Genomic DNA, 21443 nt, shown 5'->3' on the forward strand with positions numbered 1-21443 from the left:
ATATCAAGTATTTCTTGCACTGATGTCCAAGGAATATGTAGTTTTCCTGTAGAAATATCTGCTTTCTTAATTCTGTCTGTGTTGGCTTTAAACTTTATGAAGAGAAAAGTTTAATATTCACGTATTACCTGACAAATGTATTCTGCTGACTCCACTGTGAGGAGCAATCTTTTGTTGTATATGATTTAATTCCATGTGATAAAGTGTATAAATGAATACCATGCACTTCCTTTTTTTGTCCTTTATCCAAGGAATCTACGAGCTATATAGATCTTAGACTCCTTTAATTATAGATAGAAGTATATTTCTCTAAAGCTTAGAAGACAAACATTATTAAAATGTCTTTAAATAAAAGCTATAAGGAATGTTAAAAAATTAGAGTTATTTATATCATAAAAGGAAAAGAAGAGGATGTGATAACCTAATAAATACTTCAAGCATATGAGAAATTGTTATAAAGAAGTTTTACACCAAGGATATGTTAATTTCCAGCAAAAAAAAAAAGCACCATGAGAAAATGTGTATTAATCTAAGACTGATAGATTTACATGAGCTAGAAGGATGTCCAGATGTTAGAGAGGTTAGATAATGGAACCTGATAGCTCTCTGTCCAGTGCAGGGATGGCTGGGAAGAGATAAAACAGATTAGGAATCAGCAAACACTTCAATGCAATAAATTACTCGACTGAAGCTACAAACATTTAAAACATTTTGAGAGTCCTTGACATACATTATGCCATCCAACCTTCACAAATTGTGTGTATTTGTATCTGTATTTTGCTCATTAGGAAGAGGAGCCTCTGAAGAGTTAGTGGCTTACCCTAGGTTGCAAAGCCAGCAAGTGACAGAGCCCAAATCGTTCTGTATTGTATAGAGAAATGCCTATGTATGCTATTAGCAGGCCTAAGGTACAGATCAGTAGAGGAAGTATAAAAAAGAAAATGAATTAAGGGATTCTTGGGTATGAGAGTCCTGGAATAATATTATTTAACATAGAAAAGATGTAAACTTTCTGTAAGTTCCTGTCACATGGGTAAAAAATAGCTGGAAATCTCAGTCTGAATTTAAGAAAAAACAGTTTGGTGCATCTTTTGACCTAAGTTCTTGTAGAGTAGCTGGTACGGAACTGCCTAGAAGAGAGAAAAACTGTGAATATTCACACAGAGAACATGTAAGATGACTAGACTGTAAGCTGCATTTGAGCAGGATGCATTTGTCTTCAGTTTTGGGTCCTGAGTGCCAATGGGGTTTAGTGCCAAGGGTGTAGGAAGAAGGGGGTTTGATATTGGATTGTTATGAATAAAAATGTAATCACAACTACTACACAAAGTGAGAGTACTTGTTGCATCTGCAGAAGGGTATGGTATGTATGGAACATTTGGTTATTGAGACTGCAAAAGTGAGAGATAGCTGTTATTTTGATGGGCTCTTCATTTATGCTCTTTCCCACAGCACTATCTAAATCATACTGTGTCAGGTTAGTTTTGTTCCATGATGAAACAGTACTGAACCATATGAAGTGCTTTGACTGAAAACACATTTTTACAAAAGATCAGAGGTGTTTTCTTATTTGTCCATTTGTTTATCCATTTATTCATCCATTTATGTATTCACCGAAAATTTAAATGTCCAGCCTTCTGCTCCTTGGTGAGGCTCTAAAGGAGAAGAAAACAACATCATTCTCGTCAGTAAGTCCGTAGTAAAAGAAAGGACATAAGTAGACACATGCACTCGCATGTTCATTGCAGCACTATTCACAAGAGCCAAGACATGGAAAGAACCCAAATGTCTATTGACAGATGATTGGATTAGGAAGATGTGGTATATATACACAATGGAATACTACTCAGCCATAAAAAGAACAAAATAATGCCGTTTGCAGTAAATGGATGGAACTAGAGACTCTCATACTGAGCAAAGTAAGTCAGAAAGAGAAAGACAAATACCATATGATATCACTTATATCTAGAATCTAATGTATGGCACAAATGAACCTTTCCACAGAAAAGAAAATCACAACTTGGAGAATAGACTTGTGGTTGCCAAGGGGGATGGGGAGGGAGTGGGATGGATTGGGAGCTTGGGGTTAATGGATGTAAACTATTGCCTTTGGAATGGATTAACAATGAGATCCTGCTGTGTAGCACTGGGAACTATGTCTAGCCACTTATGATGGAGCGTGATAATGTGCGAAAATAGAATGTGTACATGTATGTGTAACTGATCACCATGTTGTATAGTAGAAAAAAAAATTGTACTGGGGAAAAAATTAAACAAATTAAAAAAATAAACGATTGTTTTCACAAGGTGATAGGAACTTCAAGCCACTACAGGAGCCTTGAATATTGTCTCAACAATGAGTGGAGATTGAGAAGGGTTTCACATAGGAGAGAGTATCTGAGGTATCCAGGGCAATATAAGTCAGCACTTTCCAGGTAGAAATTGGGAAAGCCTTTCTAGATGGAGGATACTACATGTGCAAAGCCCTGGAGGCATGAGGACGCAGGAATGTGGCCTTGCTGAAGATAGAGGGTCCAGCTGAATGGGGAAGCTCCGTTCCTATGATGTTGTGAGTTTCTTTTCGTGCTGTCTGTGGTAATCTTTTCAGCAGACACATAGAAGAGTCATTTAGGTTTGTGGTTTTGTGATGTTGGTTCGGCCAAAACACAAGGTAATTGGGGTGGGGGACTTGCCTGAATGGAGAAAGAAGAGAGGGTTAAAGGCATGGTCTCATAGATTGGAATAAGAAAGAAGGTTCAAAGGATTTGAGGCCATGGTGAACTTGGAGGAGGGAAGTGTGGGAGTCAGGAAGTGACAGCTGGAAGGACGGGAGGTTGTGACTCAAATCAGACTCCCAAGACTAAATGTTCTTCCAGTCCCATTGTGGGTTGTTTCCCTGATAAGATAAGTAAGGTAGCAAATGAATTTGTCTTGCAAAATAAATTCATTGCCAAATTTTAAAATCTTTCCTTCAAGAAGTGCTATGTAGATCTACTTTCAAGTGCTTTTTGATTCTATGCCGTTGCATGATAACTTGTAAAATTAGCCCTTGTTTGTAAAATGTATAACCACATTTTTGTGAAAAGACTTTTTTTTCCAGAGCAATTTTAGGTACACAGAGAAATTAAAAGGAAGATACAGAAATTTCCTGTATATCCCCACCCAATAAACACACATAGCCTCCCCCATTATCAACATCTCCCACCAGAATGGTACATTGTTACAAGTGATGAACCTGCATTGACACATCATAATCACCCAAAGTCCATAGTTTCCTTTAGCCTTCACTCTGGGTGTTGCACAATCTGCAGTCTGTGGGTTAGAAAAAATGTATAATAATATGTATCTATCATTATAGTATTCATACCAAGTATTTTCACTGCCATAAAAATCCTCTCTGCTCTGCCTGTTCATCTGTCTCCCCCACCTTCCCAAACCCTGGAAACCAGTTATCTTTTTACATCTCTTTAGTTTTGCCTTTCCCCAAATGTCATGTACTTGGAATCATTCAGTAACTAGCCATTTCAGATTGGCTCCTTTCACTAAAGTTCCTCCATGTCTTCATAGCTCAATAGCTCATTTCTTTTTAGCACTGAATAATATTCTGTTATCTGAACGTATGTAATTAACCTTTTGTGGTAGAAAGCTATTCTTGCTTTAATTGAGTCTGAATCAGATCACACATGTAGATATATATAAAGTTTAAATAATATCCTGCTAATACATCAAGAATTAATAATGGGAATCATGATTTGCCACTTTTTTCCAAGTCGAGTGAGAACTTTGGCCTACTTTTATTATTTTTGGCCTTCTTTTATTTGGAAATGCTGTGATTTTGGAAAATTGTTATAAAGAAGACCCCATAAAGAAAAGGTAATGCAATAAGCAATGTTAGTTATCATTTTGTTGAAGATTCTCTCTCTCTCTCTTATTTTTTGGGGGTGGGGGTGCGCTGCACTTGTGGCATATGGAAGCTCCCAGGCTAGGGGTTGAATCAGAGCCCGTGCCACAGTGACAGCAGCGCCAGATCTGAGCTGCATCTGTGACCTACACCGCAGCTCACGGCAATGCCGGATCCTTAACCCACTGCCCGAGGCCAGGGATCAAACCCACATCCTCATGGATCTTAGTTGGGTTTGTTAACCACTGAACCACGAAGGGAACTCCTAAAGATTTTCTAAGTAAGAAAAAAATTAAACTTTTAAAATTCTATCCTTCTTGTCAATCATATTTATTGTCTTAATCTGTTTTGGCTCATCATCCAAAGTTGTTCCTGAATTCATAATTTGTTGTTATTGTCCAGGCAAGAAAAACATATAGTGTTATATGGAAATAATATTAATGTATAACTAGTGTATATATAATTTTCCATTAGGAATTACTTTAAATGGGTGTTAAAGCAGCCAACATTTGGGGTGTGTTGTATATATATATATTCTTATATTAGAAAAATAGGTTGTAAATTTTTAAGAAAAGAAATTTTATCATTAACATAGAACGTAGCCTAACTTTATCATGGCACTGTGAATCTGCAGTGTCCCCCATAGTAGCTACAAGCTGCAGAGGGCAACTGAGTACTTGAAATGTGGCTAGTGAACCTGAGGAGCTTGTTTGGAAACTTGATTTAGTTTTAGAAAATTTAAATTTGAGCTTAAAGAAGTATGTAGGGAGTACCCTTTGTGGCTCAGTGGTTAACGAACCCAACTAGGATCCATGAAGATGCAGGTCTGATCACAGGCTCACTCAGTGGGTTAAGGATCTGGCGTTGCTGTGAGCTGTAGTAATCCGTGATCACAGACATGGCTCGGATTCTACATTGCTTTGGCTCTGGTGTAGACCAGTGACTGGTACAGTTCAACCCCTAGCCTGGGAACTTCCATATGTTGCAGGTGCAGCCCTAAAAAGCAAAATAAATAAATAAATAAATAAATAAATAAATAAATAAATAAATAAAATAAATAAATATATAGCTAGTGGATACTGCATATTAGACAACATGGCTCTAGTTTTTTCTGGAGAAAAAAGAAAAGCAGAAATAACAAGAGCAAAATTCAGGAAATTTATTGCTACTGCCATGTAGAATAACCACTATCACAATTCATTTGAATTATTGCCTTTCAGGAATAATTCTAAGAAATTCTAGGAATAATTTTGAGAAAGTTGTAGCCAGGCCTTCATATTTCCATTAGTGTGATATCACTTGGAAATGTATTTGATTCCATATCTTTGGAAAATCAGTGGCCCTTGCCTCCTTCCCCAGGCAGTTGATCTCTGTTTTTGTTGTTTCTGTTTGCTTGGCTGATTGGTTAGTTTTTAGCTTTCATCCTTTGTTCTTCAGAAGGAATCCCTGGCCACTTAAGCAAACTGTCTAGTAGACATGGAAAAACTTAAAAATATTAAAATATATTCCACTGACATTTCTATTCATTGAAGATTAAGATGTTGAATAAGCGAGCACAGCTATCCATTGTAAGTCATTCTTAGTCAAATTTTGTTACTCTCATTGTGCAAGCTTCTTGCTTAAAAGTTAGTTACCACCAGAACTAGCTGGAATTAAGTACTCTTCTAAAAAGAAAAAGAAATAACACATTTTCAAACAATCTTAATATGTTCTAAACTGGTTGAGCTAAATCACTAGGTGCACATCTGTTAGGATAGGGCACAGCTACTAATTACAAGTCTCAGCAAGCTCAATCATAGTCATTATGTAGCCTTTTGAAGTTAGCTTTTTCTGCCGTAAATACAGATTTTCAGAAGAAGGGACAGAGATTCTGTCAAATACATTTTTAGGTTATAGGAGTTAATAGAAATTAGGTTCAGTAATTATATACTATTTATTTTCCAATCTCATGTAGCATTGCTTGGTGTTAGACTATCCAGCATTTTAGGGGAATGTATTATCCACAATGAACAATAAATTTAGGAACAGCTGTAAAACAGTTCCATTATGTTTTCAGAAATATAAATCAGTTAGGTGGTTGGGCTGAATGTAGGTTTTAACCATAACCAAATGAAGATATGTACTCAGCTTTTATTTTGAGAACTCAGGTAAGAAAAGAAACCTAGTACTAATGACTAATCAATGAAGTATCTTTTTCCTCATCAGAATGTTAATTCCTCATGGCATAAAGTTATCACTAGGAACATTTAGAAGCTCGGGAATCTTGCATCACAGAGATCAATTGACAGCTTTGAAATACTTTTTTCCTAAATGCAATTTGATGCCCAAACAATTGACAATTGGTTGTTCTAATAGGTTCCTTTTGGACACATATCCTTTTGGAGGAGGGAAATAAAAGCTTCTAAAACTTTGTAACCCTATTTGTTCTGAACATGAAAAGTTACTGAGATAATCCCTTTGTGGTTGATTCTGTTAATCTAATTGCTTTTGTGATAATGAGCGCTCTGGACCAGAAAGTAAGATACCTGGGATCTCTCTTTCACTCTGTCTCCCTCTCTCCTCCTCTCTTCCTCCTCCTCTCCCCCTCCCCCTCCCCATCTCCCTGTGTTCCCCTCTCTTCCTCTCTCCTCCTTTCTTCTCGTCCTGTTCCCCTCCCCAACTTTCCCCCTTGCTACACAAAGATAGTGTATCTGTTTTTAAAATTGAATTTCCCACACCCTTTTTGTTCAGGGACATCTAGTTGGGACACGTTTTCTATGTGGATGATTGGCAATGCTGATCAGTGTGAAGGATCTCATGGGAAATGCCAAGTTCAGAGAGAATTAGCCAAGATGCAGTGAAAATTTTTGCCGAGGTGCCTCTCACTTTCCCTACTTATTGTTATTAGTTCAGATCGACACTGCGTCTCAACATCACTCTCTTTCTCCTTATCTCCATTGGTACCACCCTCATCCCTCTCCTGATTCACACGCCTAAACTAAATCCATAAAATTCCTTTTTTTTTTCTTTTGGACTTCCTTTCTTTTGATTTATTGCCCCACTCTAATTCATAGTACCATCAGGTCAGTTTTCCCTGAATATTGCTTTAAATGTGCATCTATTCAGACCCTTTTTGTGGTTTCCTAATTAGCCCAGAATAAAGTTTACATTTCTCAGTCCTCCGCAAGATGACTCTTTCATAATATTTTCAGCATCTTACCTTCACCCTTATCCACATAAAACCATGTACAGAGAAATAAAAGGAAAAAAGTTTCCTGTTGATATATGTGAACTATTTACCTTAAAAGAATCAGATTCATATCTATCTTTTCCTTTATCCACGTTTCCTTAAAATGGGTAACTGAATACTTGAACTTCTTGCTGTTAAGGCTTCACCTCTAATCGTTGATTAAAAGTACACAAACTATTAGACTCATTCTTTTGTTCTATCAAATATTACTGATGCCTCTAAATTTTATATGTCAGAGTGCTGGCAGACAGTTGATTTTTGGTGTCTGTATGTGTTTTGAATTTTCCTTGTATTGAATGTCTCAAAAAGATGGATAGGTGCTACTGTTTTCCTGGCTTCAATCTCCAGAACTGAGTTTTTGATGGCCACTAACCATTTTCTCTCAGGCTCCACATCTGTTGTACCTTCAGTGGATTTCTGTTTCCTGCGCCTCCAGTTCTAGTTCCTGCCCCATTACTTTCTCTCCCTGCCTGATACCCCAACTCCACTTCTCATAATACTTGAGTTACAGGGGCATCCCAATGGCCTCGAAATGACATCCTCATTCTAGTGCTATGACTTTGTTTACAGAGCTATTTGACTTTAATGTCCCCCATCTAAATCCTGCCTATAATGCTGATTCCCTTTCAAAAGCCACCTCCTTTCTGAATATTGTTGGCTCTTTTTTATGGTGTCCTGTAGAGTTTAATTTTCTTGCCATACAACTTTGCACTTAGAAATGATCAATTTTGTGTGTCTAGTTGTTTTTCCCCAATCATATTACATACACTGTGAGATGCTTTCTGCCCCCCCGCTTCTTTTGGCCACACCCATGGATTGCGGAAGTTCCCAGGCCAGATACTGAACCTCCACCACAGCAATCACCTGCACCATAGCAGTGACAACAGCACATCCCACTGCCAAGCTATCAGGGAACTCCCTTGCTGCCCTTTCTAAACAAACAAACAAACAAATCATAGTTCCTTGCACAGAAAGAAAAATGCAATCATAACCAATAGATGTGTGTTCCTTAATTGCTGAATGGGCCTCAATGTAACAATAACAGACTATAGGGAAGATTTGGGTCACCAGTCTTATCTTTCCTGTTTCCATGTTGACTTCAATGGCTTATTTGAATCACATCAACAATTTTAGATTTATGTAAGGACTTTTCTTTTCTCTTTATGGTACATGCCAGCATATGACTGCTTACACTTAAACCCATATTTTACAACAAAATCTGTTATGTTTAAAGTATTTTTAAACTAGTTCAGAAAAGAAGCAAACACATGGACATGGAGGACAGACTTGTGGTTTTGCCAAGAGGGAGGTGGAGGGAGTGGGAGGGGCTGGAAGTTCAAGGTTAGTAGATGCAAACTATTGCGTTTGGAATGGATAATAAGCCCAACGATATTCTGGCGTATAGCCCAAGGAACTATATCTAGCCACTTGTGATGGAACATGATAGAGGATAATGTGAAAGAATGTGTGTGTGTCTATGTGTGTGTGTGTGTGTGTGTGTGTGTGTGTGTATAAAACTGGGTTCCTTTGCTGTACAGCAGAAATTGACAGAACATTGTAAATCAACTATAATAAAATTAAAAAAATAAACCAGTTCATCCTAATTAAAAATTCGATGATATGAGATTTGCAAAATTTTATGAAATAGGCTAAAACAATTTATTGCTTTTAAGGTGACACCGTGCTGAATTTCCAGATGCTGGTACTGGTCAGGTTTAGGAGTAAAAGTTCGAGTCGGTGGTGTGGTATTTATTTATATGATAGCTGCTTAAAGCTTTGTTTAAATGAGATTATCTTTCTTTTTACCTGGGAACAAAATTTTTTTCTATTCATTCCACTAACTGCCCCTTTCATGAGGAGGATTTTTGAAGCAGAAGATGAACGCAGGTGTTCTGGTTAAATCTGAGAATATTCAGTGCATGACTGGCCTTTCCTTCACAATCGCATGCTGCCACGTGGGACTCAAAGGGCCAGACACGGCCTCCTTTTCTCCTTTGTGTTCTGTCTGTATGAACATGAAAACTATTTATTTGTCTTCTGTGGTGTCAGGAAAGGGTGGATGTCTGTCACTAATTAGTCCATGTCACTAGAGAGAATTTTGCAATAAAAAAGGAAATATTTCTCAAGGTGATTGATGAAGTAAATCCCTAATGACCAGAACTACTTCATTAAGAATGAAATTGATATTATCATAACCATCTGCTCATTATATCATCATAAATTTTTTTGAACATGTGCCCGGTGACATAGGTGTTAGCATCCAGTTTTCCATCAGTAATACTAAATTTATCTATCTTTATTAAAATTTCTAATCCATTTTGAATGTCTGAGAAACATCTCAATTTCAGGAGAATCAAATAACACATAATAAGTATTATTTATTATTAGGATGTGCAAACTAAAAAGTATATGCAAATGTGAGAATTGTGATTGTTTCATATGTAAATGTCTAGATCATACATTTGTACATATATTTTACATACTTAATTCATCATTTTTGTCATACTTTACCAAATAATGGAACGTAAATAGTAATAATCACGTAGTATCTACTACGTACCAGGAATTTTTAAATGTTTTATGTATATTAGTTTAGCAAATCCACGATACCCTTCTGAGTTTAGATACCATTATTATATCTAAGAAGGTATAGACCAGATACCATGGATTATTTAACCATTTTGAGCCTTCATTTCTTTATCTGTGAAATGGTAGTAACACTTAATTGGGTAATTGAGAAAAGTGAATGATGAGTCTGGAATTAAATACTTGGCACATAGGTACTCAGTAACTTTTGCCCACCTTTCTATTTCAGTGAGCTGATGACTAGAGAGATATTTAGTCCCTGATTGTACATAATATGTTTTTGTATACATTATTCTGTAAGTAAGATCTTTGAGGTCATCAATTATCAGAAACATAGTAGATGCTCAATAAATGTTTGTTTTGTGAGCGAATGAAAACACAAAGATATTTATTTGCCCAAGTACTCTAAGTATACCAATGGTGAGAAATATCTTAAATTCTTGCTTAGGTAATTCATATCATTACTGTTATTGGATTAATTTGTTGATGATAATTAAATCACTTTGAGAAGAAAGGCCTTAGGTCTTTTCTTTGAGAGTTCCATTCCAAAGCCATAGCAGCAACAAATCAGAGTCAGCTAACCATCAACAGGAGGTAAGCATCTTGCCTCTGAAGATGATGTTGGAGATTGTCAAGATTTAGGTGAAATTTTTATCTTCCTCGGTGTTTGTAGTCAGAGAATGGCCATTTTCAAGGCCTATTATGATGCATTTTGCGAACCTTAGCATTAATAGTATATTAAGGCACCTAAGTCTTAAAGTAGTATTTTCTGTCCTTAGTATCCTAATCTATGTCTAAATTTTAAAAATCATTGATGAGGAATTAGGTAAACTTTTATATTTTGCTCTTTGTAATTAAAATATAAAGAATGAGTTGATGCCTTGGCTAATGAACAGGAAGCTATAGTCTGTGATGGTGGTGCTGCTGATGATAAAGGTGATGATTGTGGTGCTGAAATGAGACTGGAAACTAAGACTAGATTTCTTCTCCCCAAAGCCCAAAATTGGACTCTGGACTTTGATGGAGTTGAGCTATGGTTCTTTAATTCCTTTTTCTTGCTCCATTAAAACTGCTTTATTAAAACAAGAGGAGTTTTGTTTTTTTGGGTTTTTTTTTTTTTTTTTTTTTGTAGGAATTAAGAAAATCCTGAGAGTGGAAATAATTATAATGAGATCTATTACATCTTTCATTAATCTAATTAAGTAAAGGCTGAATCAATCTGATCATCTTTATGCAACAGTTATTTGGCAGAAATCCAATTATGCTTCCCTGTGTTTGTTCATGTCTTTTCTGATTCTCTTATCATCAGCAGAAATAGTCTTTCCAGGGCAGTGGTGAATTTCTCACCTTCTGTGGAATGATGTCATCCCATCTGTATGTTGCCTGCAGACTTATTTCATGACCCTGAGCAGCACCCCATATCCAGGCTTCATTTGAGCAATGACCTCTTAGCTTTCTACATCCTGGTTTGAGTAACTGACATTTATTTTCACTTTGATAGCTGAACTGCAGAGCCTACCAGTGGGACTTTTGCTGGGAGATATGCCAAGCCCATTCTGGCAGACTCCATTGGAAGGCATCATGTTTTGACAGAAATCCCAAGAGCCGCTGAATCTTTGCAGCAATCCTGTGTCAAAGTGAGGTAGTTATGAGAAAGTCAGGAAGGTGGGCCTGAATAAGTGCGGGTATTCAGTAAATTCCAAAGAGGAACAGGTATTTATTTTGCTCTCCCCTCCCCCCGAAGATTGTCTGCAGCACCCCAGAGCATGTGTAGTCCTTCCCTATTTCAGAATTGATGGACTCCAGATGGAATCACAGTTTGAACTTACTGGCCATGACCATTCTGCCCTTGACCTCACATGTATCTCTGGCCCTGTGTTCACCAAGAAGAATCATGGAATAAGGAGGCTATCAACCAAGTCCACTGGCCGGAAAAACCCTTTAAACATTAACTTCAAAGACAGACATTATTTGAAAACACAATGTAAACAGGATAAAAAGAAGGGTGATTATAAGCTGCCAGCAATTAGACACTAATTAGGTTTATTCCGTTGTATAGCTGCCCAGTCCAACAGTGCCATTTGTATCTCTTTCAAAAGCATGGGGCTTCCTCAGGCTAGTTTCTGTTTGTGAAATTAATCCACAGTTTGCAGACTAACTTGTAATAAAGATACGTCATAAATATATCCAGATTTAACTAACTGAATTCTTAGTTTCATTATAGTAAAAACCAAGTTAAATCGGAAGTTGACACCATGTCAATTTGGTTCATCATTGTGCCCCTTATAAGTTAACACAGAGTCTAGAACATAATAATTGAATGAAAAACATGTTATTGAATTATTTATCTTTGCTGATACTTTGATATCTATTTCAAACATTGTGGAAATGAAATTTTTATTTATCTGATTGAGTGGGGAATATTTACGCTAAGTAAATTATTTAAACTACCTGTTACAAATAAGTCACAGGGATGTAATGTGTAGCAGAGGGAATGGAGTCAATGTCATCATAATATTATATGGTGCCTAGTCTATAAAAATACCTAATCACTATGTTATTCACTTGAAATTTAATATTGTAAGTCAATTACTCTTCAATAACATAAACAAGCTTTAAAGAAAAAGAAAGTATTAAGTATTTCTTTGGTACCTTTAAAGATTCTTAGATGCAAAACATGAAATTGATTCGACTAGATATGTCAACAAACCAGATACCCCAGCAAATTCTTATATCCTTTTTGATAGAAGTTTATGATTTAATATTTCATTTTCAAAAGTCTTTTTTCTGCCAAAGAAGTGGAATCCGATAGGCGCTTTGAATAATTGATATTTTCTGTTAAGTTGAGGTCCTGTGAATCCATGGCATGAGGCAAATGATCAGTATAGTGTGATCTTGAGAGGCTGTCAGGCATGAAAATTCTCAGAACCAAGTTGTATTTTAGGAATGACCCATATTCCATCAGTGGTTTTAAGTGCTATTTGAAAATCATTGCATAACACAAAAGGGATATTAAATACTGTGGAATATATTGGAATATGGAATAATATGAAAGACATCATCTCAACCTCAACAAATTTATAATCTGCTAAATAAAAAGGGAAAGAGCAATTCAAACAATACAGACAGCAGTCAAGACAAGGTTGGCTCAAAACCTGTGTTCACTGTATAGAAAGAGGCAAAACGCCCTATGTAGAGACTTTGCCTGAAAACTGGTTTGTACTGATGTCCCGTATTAGTAGATGGAAGCCAATGGTCAGCCAATGGGAGCAAAGTAGCAAGGGTCTCCATGGAAACCAGGGGAGACACAGAAATAGACACTGGGATCAGATTTTTATTTTATTCTTAAAGGCACTTTACCTCCCGTGCTTTTATTACTTTTGGTTTCTCTCCTGCCCTGATCGCTGGAGAGGCCAGCGATGCGGCCAGACCCAGGCCAGGTCGCTGATGAGGGTCACCCAAAGAGTTCCTTCCCGACCAGAGCCCAGGAAGGGGGCCTGAGACCAGTGCTGGCAAGGCTCTGGTGGTGCCACCATACATGTAGTGGTGGCAGTGCAGCCTTGGCCATGGAGCTCTGCTGCGGCTGCCGCTGCTCTTGCTGTTGGTGTAGCTGAGCCGCACAGCCAAGTTCTAAGCTAAGGTCACCCTGTCCTGCATACTCCGCTTCCTGGTCTTCACTCTGGCTGTGACGAGCTGCCTGCTGTGTCACTGTACCTGGATAGCAGAGAATGTGAGCATCATCCCTTGGTTCGTCTAGACCTTCAAATGCATAGATGGCTTTCACTTTGAGATAAAGGGCCACTGCCAGAAGCTGGAGCTGGAGCACCCCTGTGGCGTCATTTCCAACTTCCAGAGCATCCTGGGTGTGGTGGGTCTCATGGGGGCCTTTCTTTTTTTTTTTTTTTTCTTCTCTTTTTGCTATTTCTTGGGCCGCTCCCGCGGCATATGGAGGTTCCCAGGCTAGGGGTCGAATCGGAGCTGTAGCCACCGGCCTACGCCAGAGCCACAGCAACACGGGATCTGAGCCACGTCTGCAACCTACACCACAGCTCACGGCAACGCCAGATCGTTAACCCACTGAGCAAGGGCAGGGACCAAACCCGCAACCTCATGGTTCCTAGTCGGATTCGTTAACCACTGTGCCACGATGGGAACTCCATCATGGGGGCCTTTCTGAGTGTTGCATGCAGATTGCCAAGCAGGGGCTTTTCTTCGTGGGGCACGTGGAACTGATCATGTATCTTCAGGCATCTTCATTGTTGATGCAAATAATCAACAGTCTATAATAGGAATAGAAAAGACTTTTATTCAGACAAACGGAGAACTGTGACCAGGGAGGCTCAGATTCAAGAAGCACCTGAATCATATTCTGCCAGCCTACAAAATGAGAAAGGCTCATGTCGGCACAAATCGCAAAACTGCCTAAGTTGTTTGTCGAGAATTGGGATTGGAACTGACAAGTAAGGGTGCTTGTTAAGCAAGGATTGGTTGGGGACCGAAATGGTTGCATAGTTCCAAGGGGAGACCTTGAGAGCATAAGGTTGTATCTGGCATCTTCCAGCATGTACTGTTTTGAGAACAGCTGGTGGTATCCTTGAATTTAATATAGGTCAGAAAATTCAAATTCGCAGCAATACAGGCATGTGTCAGAAACCATCTCCCCAAGGGCCACCTGACTCCATTTTCAATGTGAACCATAGTTACTCCATTTTTCTTTAAAGACACTCTTTTCTTTAATGGTTAAAGCAGATGTACAATGTATGTTTGACAGGCCACAAGACAGGCTGTTCTAGTTTGCATAAGGTTCAAGCCACGTCATATATCAGCCAGAGTGACGTTGCCTTGCCTCAATATGCAAACATTCCTTCTGTCATCAATGAGCAATGCACCAGGACCATGGTGGCTCATGAGGACCAGTGCATGGTCATGGAGAACCTCAAGGTGTGAATCTCCCCCAAGGGCTTGTGGAACAACCAAAGAGCCTTCTACCTGGCAATCTAAGTCCAGGTGCCCCTCACCTCTGGGTTTTACTCTGCTTTCTCCTCTGACAACCCCAAGAGGAAGCTCTTCACCTCAGGAAAGGTCAGGATGGAGGAGTTGGATGCCAGCCCCACCAGAAGCCTCTCTGTGGACCGATGTCCCCAAGCTCACGGATGCCTGCTACCGGTCCATGAGGACCACCTTCTTCCATGTCCAGGACACCCAAGAAGAGCAGGACTACTGCAGGGCTTGGTGCCCAGCCCGTCCAGTAGCCACAGCTGGGGCTGGAGCAGAGATGGGGGGGAGAGCTGGCTGGAGGCAGGACCTGGCTAAAGCATAGACAGAGGGAGCCTTGCCTTGCTGCCAGATATCTCTGTATCCTACTCTCACTGCTTTCTGCCTTGCATTCAGGCTCCAGAAGGTAGAGGCCTCTTCCTGTCATAGGTCTCTGTTGCAGGCCTCTGATTTCCCCTCAGAGGAGAGTGTGCCAGACTCTCACCAAGCTTCCAAGGCAAGGCCTCACCCACCCCCATGTTTCCAAGGTCTGGGAGTAAGAGCAGCCCTGGGGGTTCCAGATGGGCTGACAAGGCTGGGCTGAGCTGGAAGGCCTCAGGATAAATGGCCTGTGGGGTGCAGGCAGGCTTTGGGGTCCCAGGCACAGCCTGTATCAGTCTTTCAGGGAGAAGAAGAGCTCTGGAGGAGGAGGGGAGCAGACCTCAGGTCTCATACAACCTGGACCATAGGAAGCTGGAAGGCACAATTTGCTTCTTTTGCTGGACTTGGGGAGCACGTCTTGTGAGTTAGTCCTCTAACTCACTTGGTTATTACTCTTTATAAACAAGCTGTTGGAAGTGCAAAATAGATACATAGAGTTAAAAAAAAAATAAAAAGATTGTGAGAAGCTTGCAAATCTTTTAACACAGGAAGCTCCTAACATCATTGGCATTTCACTCTATATGTTTATTTTTTCCTTTTTTTTTTTTTTTTTTTTTTTTCAGAACCACCCAAAGTCACTGTGATGCCCAGGAATCAGTCTTTCACAGGGGGATCTGAGGTTTCCATCATGTGTTCTGCAACAGGTTATCCCAAACCAAAGGTCGCCTGGACAATGAATGATATGTTTATCGTGGGTTCACACAGGTACTGGGTTTGTATCATGTTCTTTGTTTTTACTGAATGACATAAGTTGGTGAAATTTCTGGACAAAACCAATCTGACCAAATTCCTAAGCTTAGGGGATATTTGACCCAACTCCACAGCTTTCTATTGTCTAAATTGGCCAGGAAATGTCAGTAAAATAATAAATGATGCGTGTATAGAGTTGGATGTTCTTCAGTCTTGAATTCAACAGCTGGGACTACGTGCTTCCTGGTACTTTGTTTTGCAAACATGATGCCATAACAACAGTCGATTTACCTTGAATAATTGAAAGGGGGATTGTAAACTTTCTGTGGGGAAAAGTCATATAGTTTTCACCCGTCTACTAAAGATTTGATCCTGGATTTTGACAGAAGAACAAAGGAGAGGCAAAGGACAGCAAGGTAGCTCTAATTAAAATGTGTGTGGACATTCTCTGTACCTCCTCTTCACTGTTGCCATCCGACATAGAGAAGTATTTTAGTCTGCTGGATGCTTTTAAAGACAGTGAATCCTCTTATGCTCAAAGAGAGTGATGAACACGTGTCCATAGCCAATGACGTTTCCAGCCATTGGTCTTTCATTTCTCTGGGTTTGGCATGAAGAAAGACGAAGGCTTCCGTGTGAGCCAGATTCTGTTTCTGGACTCCACACGGACTTTCTTAAGACATGAGGCATTACATCTCTCAGGTTTTCATTTTGAGGAGCTGTTTAGCTTAGAAGCTCACACAGAGTAAGATTGCTTGGGTGCAAATTCCACTTCTTCCCTTTACAAACCCTGACTTGGGGCAAGTTGTGTAACCTCTTAACAGAAACGATAATAAAATGTAACTCACTGGGTTGTTATAAAGATTTAAAACATTAAAAAATGCAAAACTGCCAGAGCAACCCTGGCATATCGCAAGTACTACATTTGTGGGGTCTAATATTATTTTTATTAAAACAATTCTGCGTATAAAATGATGTTAATCATTTCAGCACCAAAAACGTAACTCTGAAATATTTGAAGATATTTGAAAGGAAAGTGCTGTAGTTCCTTGATACTGTTATTGAAGTATTTTCAATGTTATTTCCTATTTGTGCATAGGTATAGGATGACCTCAGACGGTACCTTATTTATCAAAAGTGCTGTTCCCAAAGATGCGGGGATCTATGGTTGCCTGGCAAGTAATTCAGCTGGAACAGATAAGCAGACTTCTACCCTCAGATACATTGGCAAGTATAATCAGTTTAAAAGGCAGTTCAGTTAGGACAAATAGCATTTCAAGCAATGGAAAAGTACTATTCTGAAAGTTAATATTAGGACTGAGTTATGCCCAGTCATATAATTTATTACTCATTTCACACATTGATTGAAGCAAATACTGTAATTTAAACGTTTAGGGAATGAATAGGTTCATTAGTTAATAGAAATCAAGGTAGCTTCCAGATTATGGAAGAAGTCTAGATTGTTCAGAGGTCTATCCTTCCATGGTCCCTCTGTTTTGATTGTTGTTGTTGTTGTTTGTGTTTTAATGGCCACACCCATGGCATATGGAAGTTCCCAAGCCAGGGATTGGACCCTTTAACTCACTGCACTGGGCAGGGGATCAAACCCACATCTCAGCTGCTGCAGTCAGATTCTTAACCCACTGTGCCACAGCGGGAACTTCAGTTCCTCTGTTCTTTGTAATATTTCACTTACAAATTTTGCATCCTTCCTACTTTACCTTAATTTTCATTGTATAGTTTCCATATGTATTCAAAACTGTTTGTTTCATATATATATATGCACAAAATATTTGTTATAATTAAATATTTGGAATATTTGTTATTTGTCTTATCTAGATATTACTTTTGCTTTTCACCTTCAGTTTTTACCCTCCAAACTCAAACATTTATTGAAGATGCACTTCAGGACCACTGTCTATAACATGATATTCCATAGTATAGTGGAATATGATGTATTCTAATATATAATATAGTCTTATATATAATCATGTATTTTTATAATACATAATAGAAGAGAATATTTCTTTTAATTTGGTCTTTCTTCGACAATTAAAGGGCACTATGTGCTCAGTGTCAGTTTGTAAATCGTGAGTGATTAGTGACTAGCATCCACCCTTTGACTCATTCTGATTCATCATCGTTAATAGTAAGGTAGCAAAAGGACAGTGGAGATAAGAAGGAGTGTAAAGAGCCACAGTGAAGATTGAGAATTGTAGATGATGTATAAAGAGGAGGGAGGTAACCCAAGTGTCATAAATACTGTGCCAGAAAGCCTGGCAAGAAGTGGCCTCAGTTATAGAAATGAGGAAGGCATGTGGTGAGTAAGTCTTGAAGGGAAGGTGGACTCAGAGCACAGATTTAGAGCTGGCGATGACTAATGTTCACAGAACACCCACATAGAGAGGGACTAGACAGTTGGGAACGTAGAATGGGGCTTGAAACAGATTCCGCATTGCAGAAATGAATTCTGGTTCATTCACAAGGAAGCTAAAGTATTTCAATGTCTGAATCACCCAGAGTATGTAAAATGCTACACTAGAGATTGTAGAGTATAAAATTAAAAAAAAAAAAAAGAATGTTATGAAGTCCTTACTTTTCAAGGGCTTGAATAATGAGAGTAGATATACATGAAGAAATATACAAAGGCAGACAAATTAGGACAGATGTGGAAGGTTGGACAAAGGGGAGATTAATTCTGACTAGGGAATTGGCAAAGATTTCTCAAAGGAGACAGGATCTAAGCTCAGTCTGGAAGAATGAGTGGGATTTGAAATGTTATGGCAAAGGGGATTTCAGGCAGAGGAGATGCTTAAGCCAAAGCAGGAAGATAGGAGAGAACAGGGCATTTGGGTGACCAGTGTAGGTCCATACCTTGTGATGAGTAAGGACGTAGAATGAAGGATGAAGTTCAAAAGAAAGCCATGGACCAGTTTATGATTTTCAAAAGCCAAACTAGGGAATTAGGAAATGCAGTCACTGAAGTGTTCCAGCCAAGGAGTAACATGATCTTTGAGAAGTTAACTCTTAGCTTTTTTTTAAACTAAATCAATGGAAGATAGGAAATTGTAAATTGTTCAGATACTAAAAAAATGTGTGAGTGAAGTAAAGCATTAGAATAGGGGTGAGTCAAACAGAGCTAAGGAAAGAAATTTGGAGAATGTCTTTATTTAGCATTGAAGGGAAAAGTACAGTCTGCTTGGTATAGATGCAGATTTTAGCCTTAGACTACAACTATTTCTCTGTAGGTAGACATGAGAATCCTTAAGGTCACATAGAAAATGTGTATCAATTAATTGAAAGGCTTTTTTTTTTCATAAAAACTTTCAGTTAATTTCCTAAATTTGTGGATTCTGTTTTATCAGAATTATTACTACCTGCTATCCATTTGGCTCTAATAGATGATCTTTTCATCACACACATCTATGGGCATATATGTTGAAAGAGATTCTTTCTGTTTATAAACACTGATGTAGCCCAAAGCACATAAATCATGTTAGTTATTTATTTTTTATTGACTCATGTAGTAAGCATAAACCATGTGTAGTAGCGTTGTGCTGGACATCAACTATTTGCATGTTTGTTGTTTTCAGAAGCCCCGAAGTTGATCGTAGTTCAGAGCGAGCTCTTGGTGGCCCTCGGGGACACAACCGTTATGGAATGTAAAACTTCTGGTGTTCCTCCACCTCACGTTAAATGGTTCAAAGGTACATTTCTTAAGTATGGTCGTAGTCTGGTTCACTTCATTTCGTTCTCTCTTTCAGATAAAAAATGACTTGTGAAAAATTTGTTTTGGTGTGTGACTTAGCAGCTCCATAAAATGTGTTTATGATCTCACTAGAGACAAGAGTTCAAAACTGGGAGCTCTGAATTTCAGCATTTGACATCTGGTGTGGATTACAGGACCGTGAAAATCAAAGCAGGAAAAGCTCGCCTTTGCTAATCCAGCTGAATATTCTCTTTGTTAGTCTAGGATTGTTTCCTGTAGAAAATTGTCCAAGAATGCTCCGTGAAGGTTTAAAATAGCTTCCCTGATTTCTGCTCACTTTTCTTAGAGATGAAGGCTCTCACAATCAGAAAGTTCTCTAGAGTCTCCAGGTCGCTTTCTACAAAGTGCTCAAATAAAAAGACACATTGAAACTTAGAATTGAGTGATATTTGTTACTGAAACACAAATGCCATTTGTGGTCAGTTTCATCATACATGGTGGGTGTTTATCTCAGGTTTAGAAATTATTCGCCTGTATTTGTGACATAAAGGTTCTACCTCTATGATTCTATAGTAAAGTAACAGTGATGTGCTGCTTGTCCCTGGTGAGAATGCCTTTGGGTCCTGGTCCAGGCTCAGATGCCGACAGTAGATTTCTGTATAAAATGTCCTGCTTCTGTTTTTCTCTCAGTCCTTCCAATCTATGAAAAAGAAAAATTCCTGCAAACACTCTAACAGGGAGGTTGCTAGGATTATTGAGATGCTGTTTGCAAAATACTCTTTAATCTTCAGATGAAAAATGCTAAATAGTACAAAGCACTATTGTTATGATTCTGTTTGTTAAATCACAGACATTCCCATAGCAACGGGTTCATGTCATAATCACAAAATTGTGAATTCACCTCGGGTTCAAACTCTTGGGGAACATGAGGTAAAAAAGAAAGGCTTTATGTAGCAAACAAATACTTTTCCATAATATAAGTCAAAAACAAGGAGGGAAACTAGGAGATACTGTTATTTTTATAATTTTCTGTGTTAAATGGTTTTCAGTGTTCGTATTTTCTGTGATAAGAAAGCATTTCTGGATTTGCTTTTTAATTACATTTCAGTTATATTTCAGTCAACACAAACTGATTTTCCTTATTTGAAATACTTAAATTGGAGTTCCTGTCATGGCTCAGTGGAAATGAATCTGACTAGCATCCATGAGGATGCAGGTTCGATCCCTGGCCTCGCTCAGTGGGTTGAGGATCTGGCATTGCCATGAGCTGTGGTGTAGACTGCAGACATGGCTTGGATCTGGCTTGCTATGGCTGTGCTGTAGGCCAGTGGCTACAGCTTTGATTCAACCCCTAGCCTGGGAATGTCCATATGCCGCGAGTACGGCCCTTTAAAAAAAAAAAAAAAAAAGGACAAGAAAAACCTTAAATATGTGACTTACAGGTGAAATAGGTAACAGTTTCTAACTCACATCATAAATAAATCCAGGAAAAACATACGTTATAGAGGCAATATTTCTTTTTGTAATGTCAATCAGCAGTTTAAATTTAAAAAGTAATGGAACCTGCTGATTAATCTGCCTGTTTATAGCTGAGTCACAGAGAAAGGCTCTGATTTTCCCAAACTGGGGCTACTCTCCTGCATAACTTAGTCTTTATCTCACCCTTGGTCCCACACATGGATTGCGAGCTAAATGAGGAGTTAGACAGCCGTGCAGCCACCACATGGAAGACTCTAGAAATGACCAGTTAGTTTCTCTTCTCAACCAGAACTGTTGGAAGTTAATGGGCCCAGTAAGTGATACCCCATTTCTCTGTCCAAGTTCTGAACCAACAGAGCTAGAGTGTGGGCACCTGACTCTGACAGACCCTGCTGGAGGCCTGCTCGAAGTTCGTCAATGATACCCAGAACTGC

General features: G+C 38.7%; 1 protein-coding gene across 6 annotated transcripts in view; it reads left to right on the forward strand.

Moving 5' to 3' along the window:
- HMCN1 (hemicentin 1) overlaps positions 1-21443 on the forward strand; it is a 491961-nt gene that overhangs the window by 211605 nt on the left and 258913 nt on the right. For 5 of the 6 annotated variants that reach the window (XR_014816519.1, XR_014816520.1, XM_021102638.2 and 2 more), the window contains exons 12-14: positions 15695-15836; positions 16921-17048; positions 19415-19528. Coding sequence is in view for 4 of the 6 variants with exons in the window: in XM_021102638.2 (XP_020958297.2) it covers positions 15695-15836; positions 16921-17048; positions 19415-19528 (384 nt within the window). In the remaining 2 variants the exon portion in view is untranslated. Of the gene's footprint in view, positions 1-15694; positions 15844-16920; positions 17049-19414; positions 19529-21443 lie in introns of all 6 variants that reach the window. The other variant, XM_021102640.2, reaches the window with a different exon arrangement.

The sequence above is a fragment of the Sus scrofa genome, chromosome 9, assembly GCF_054392235.1.
Source record: "Sus scrofa isolate SSC_HxYL_T2T_F1_AM1 chromosome 9, Sscrofa_HxYL_maternal_Yorkshire_Landrace_v2.0, whole genome shotgun sequence".
NCBI classification, from domain to species: domain Eukaryota; kingdom Metazoa; phylum Chordata; class Mammalia; order Artiodactyla; family Suidae; genus Sus; species Sus scrofa.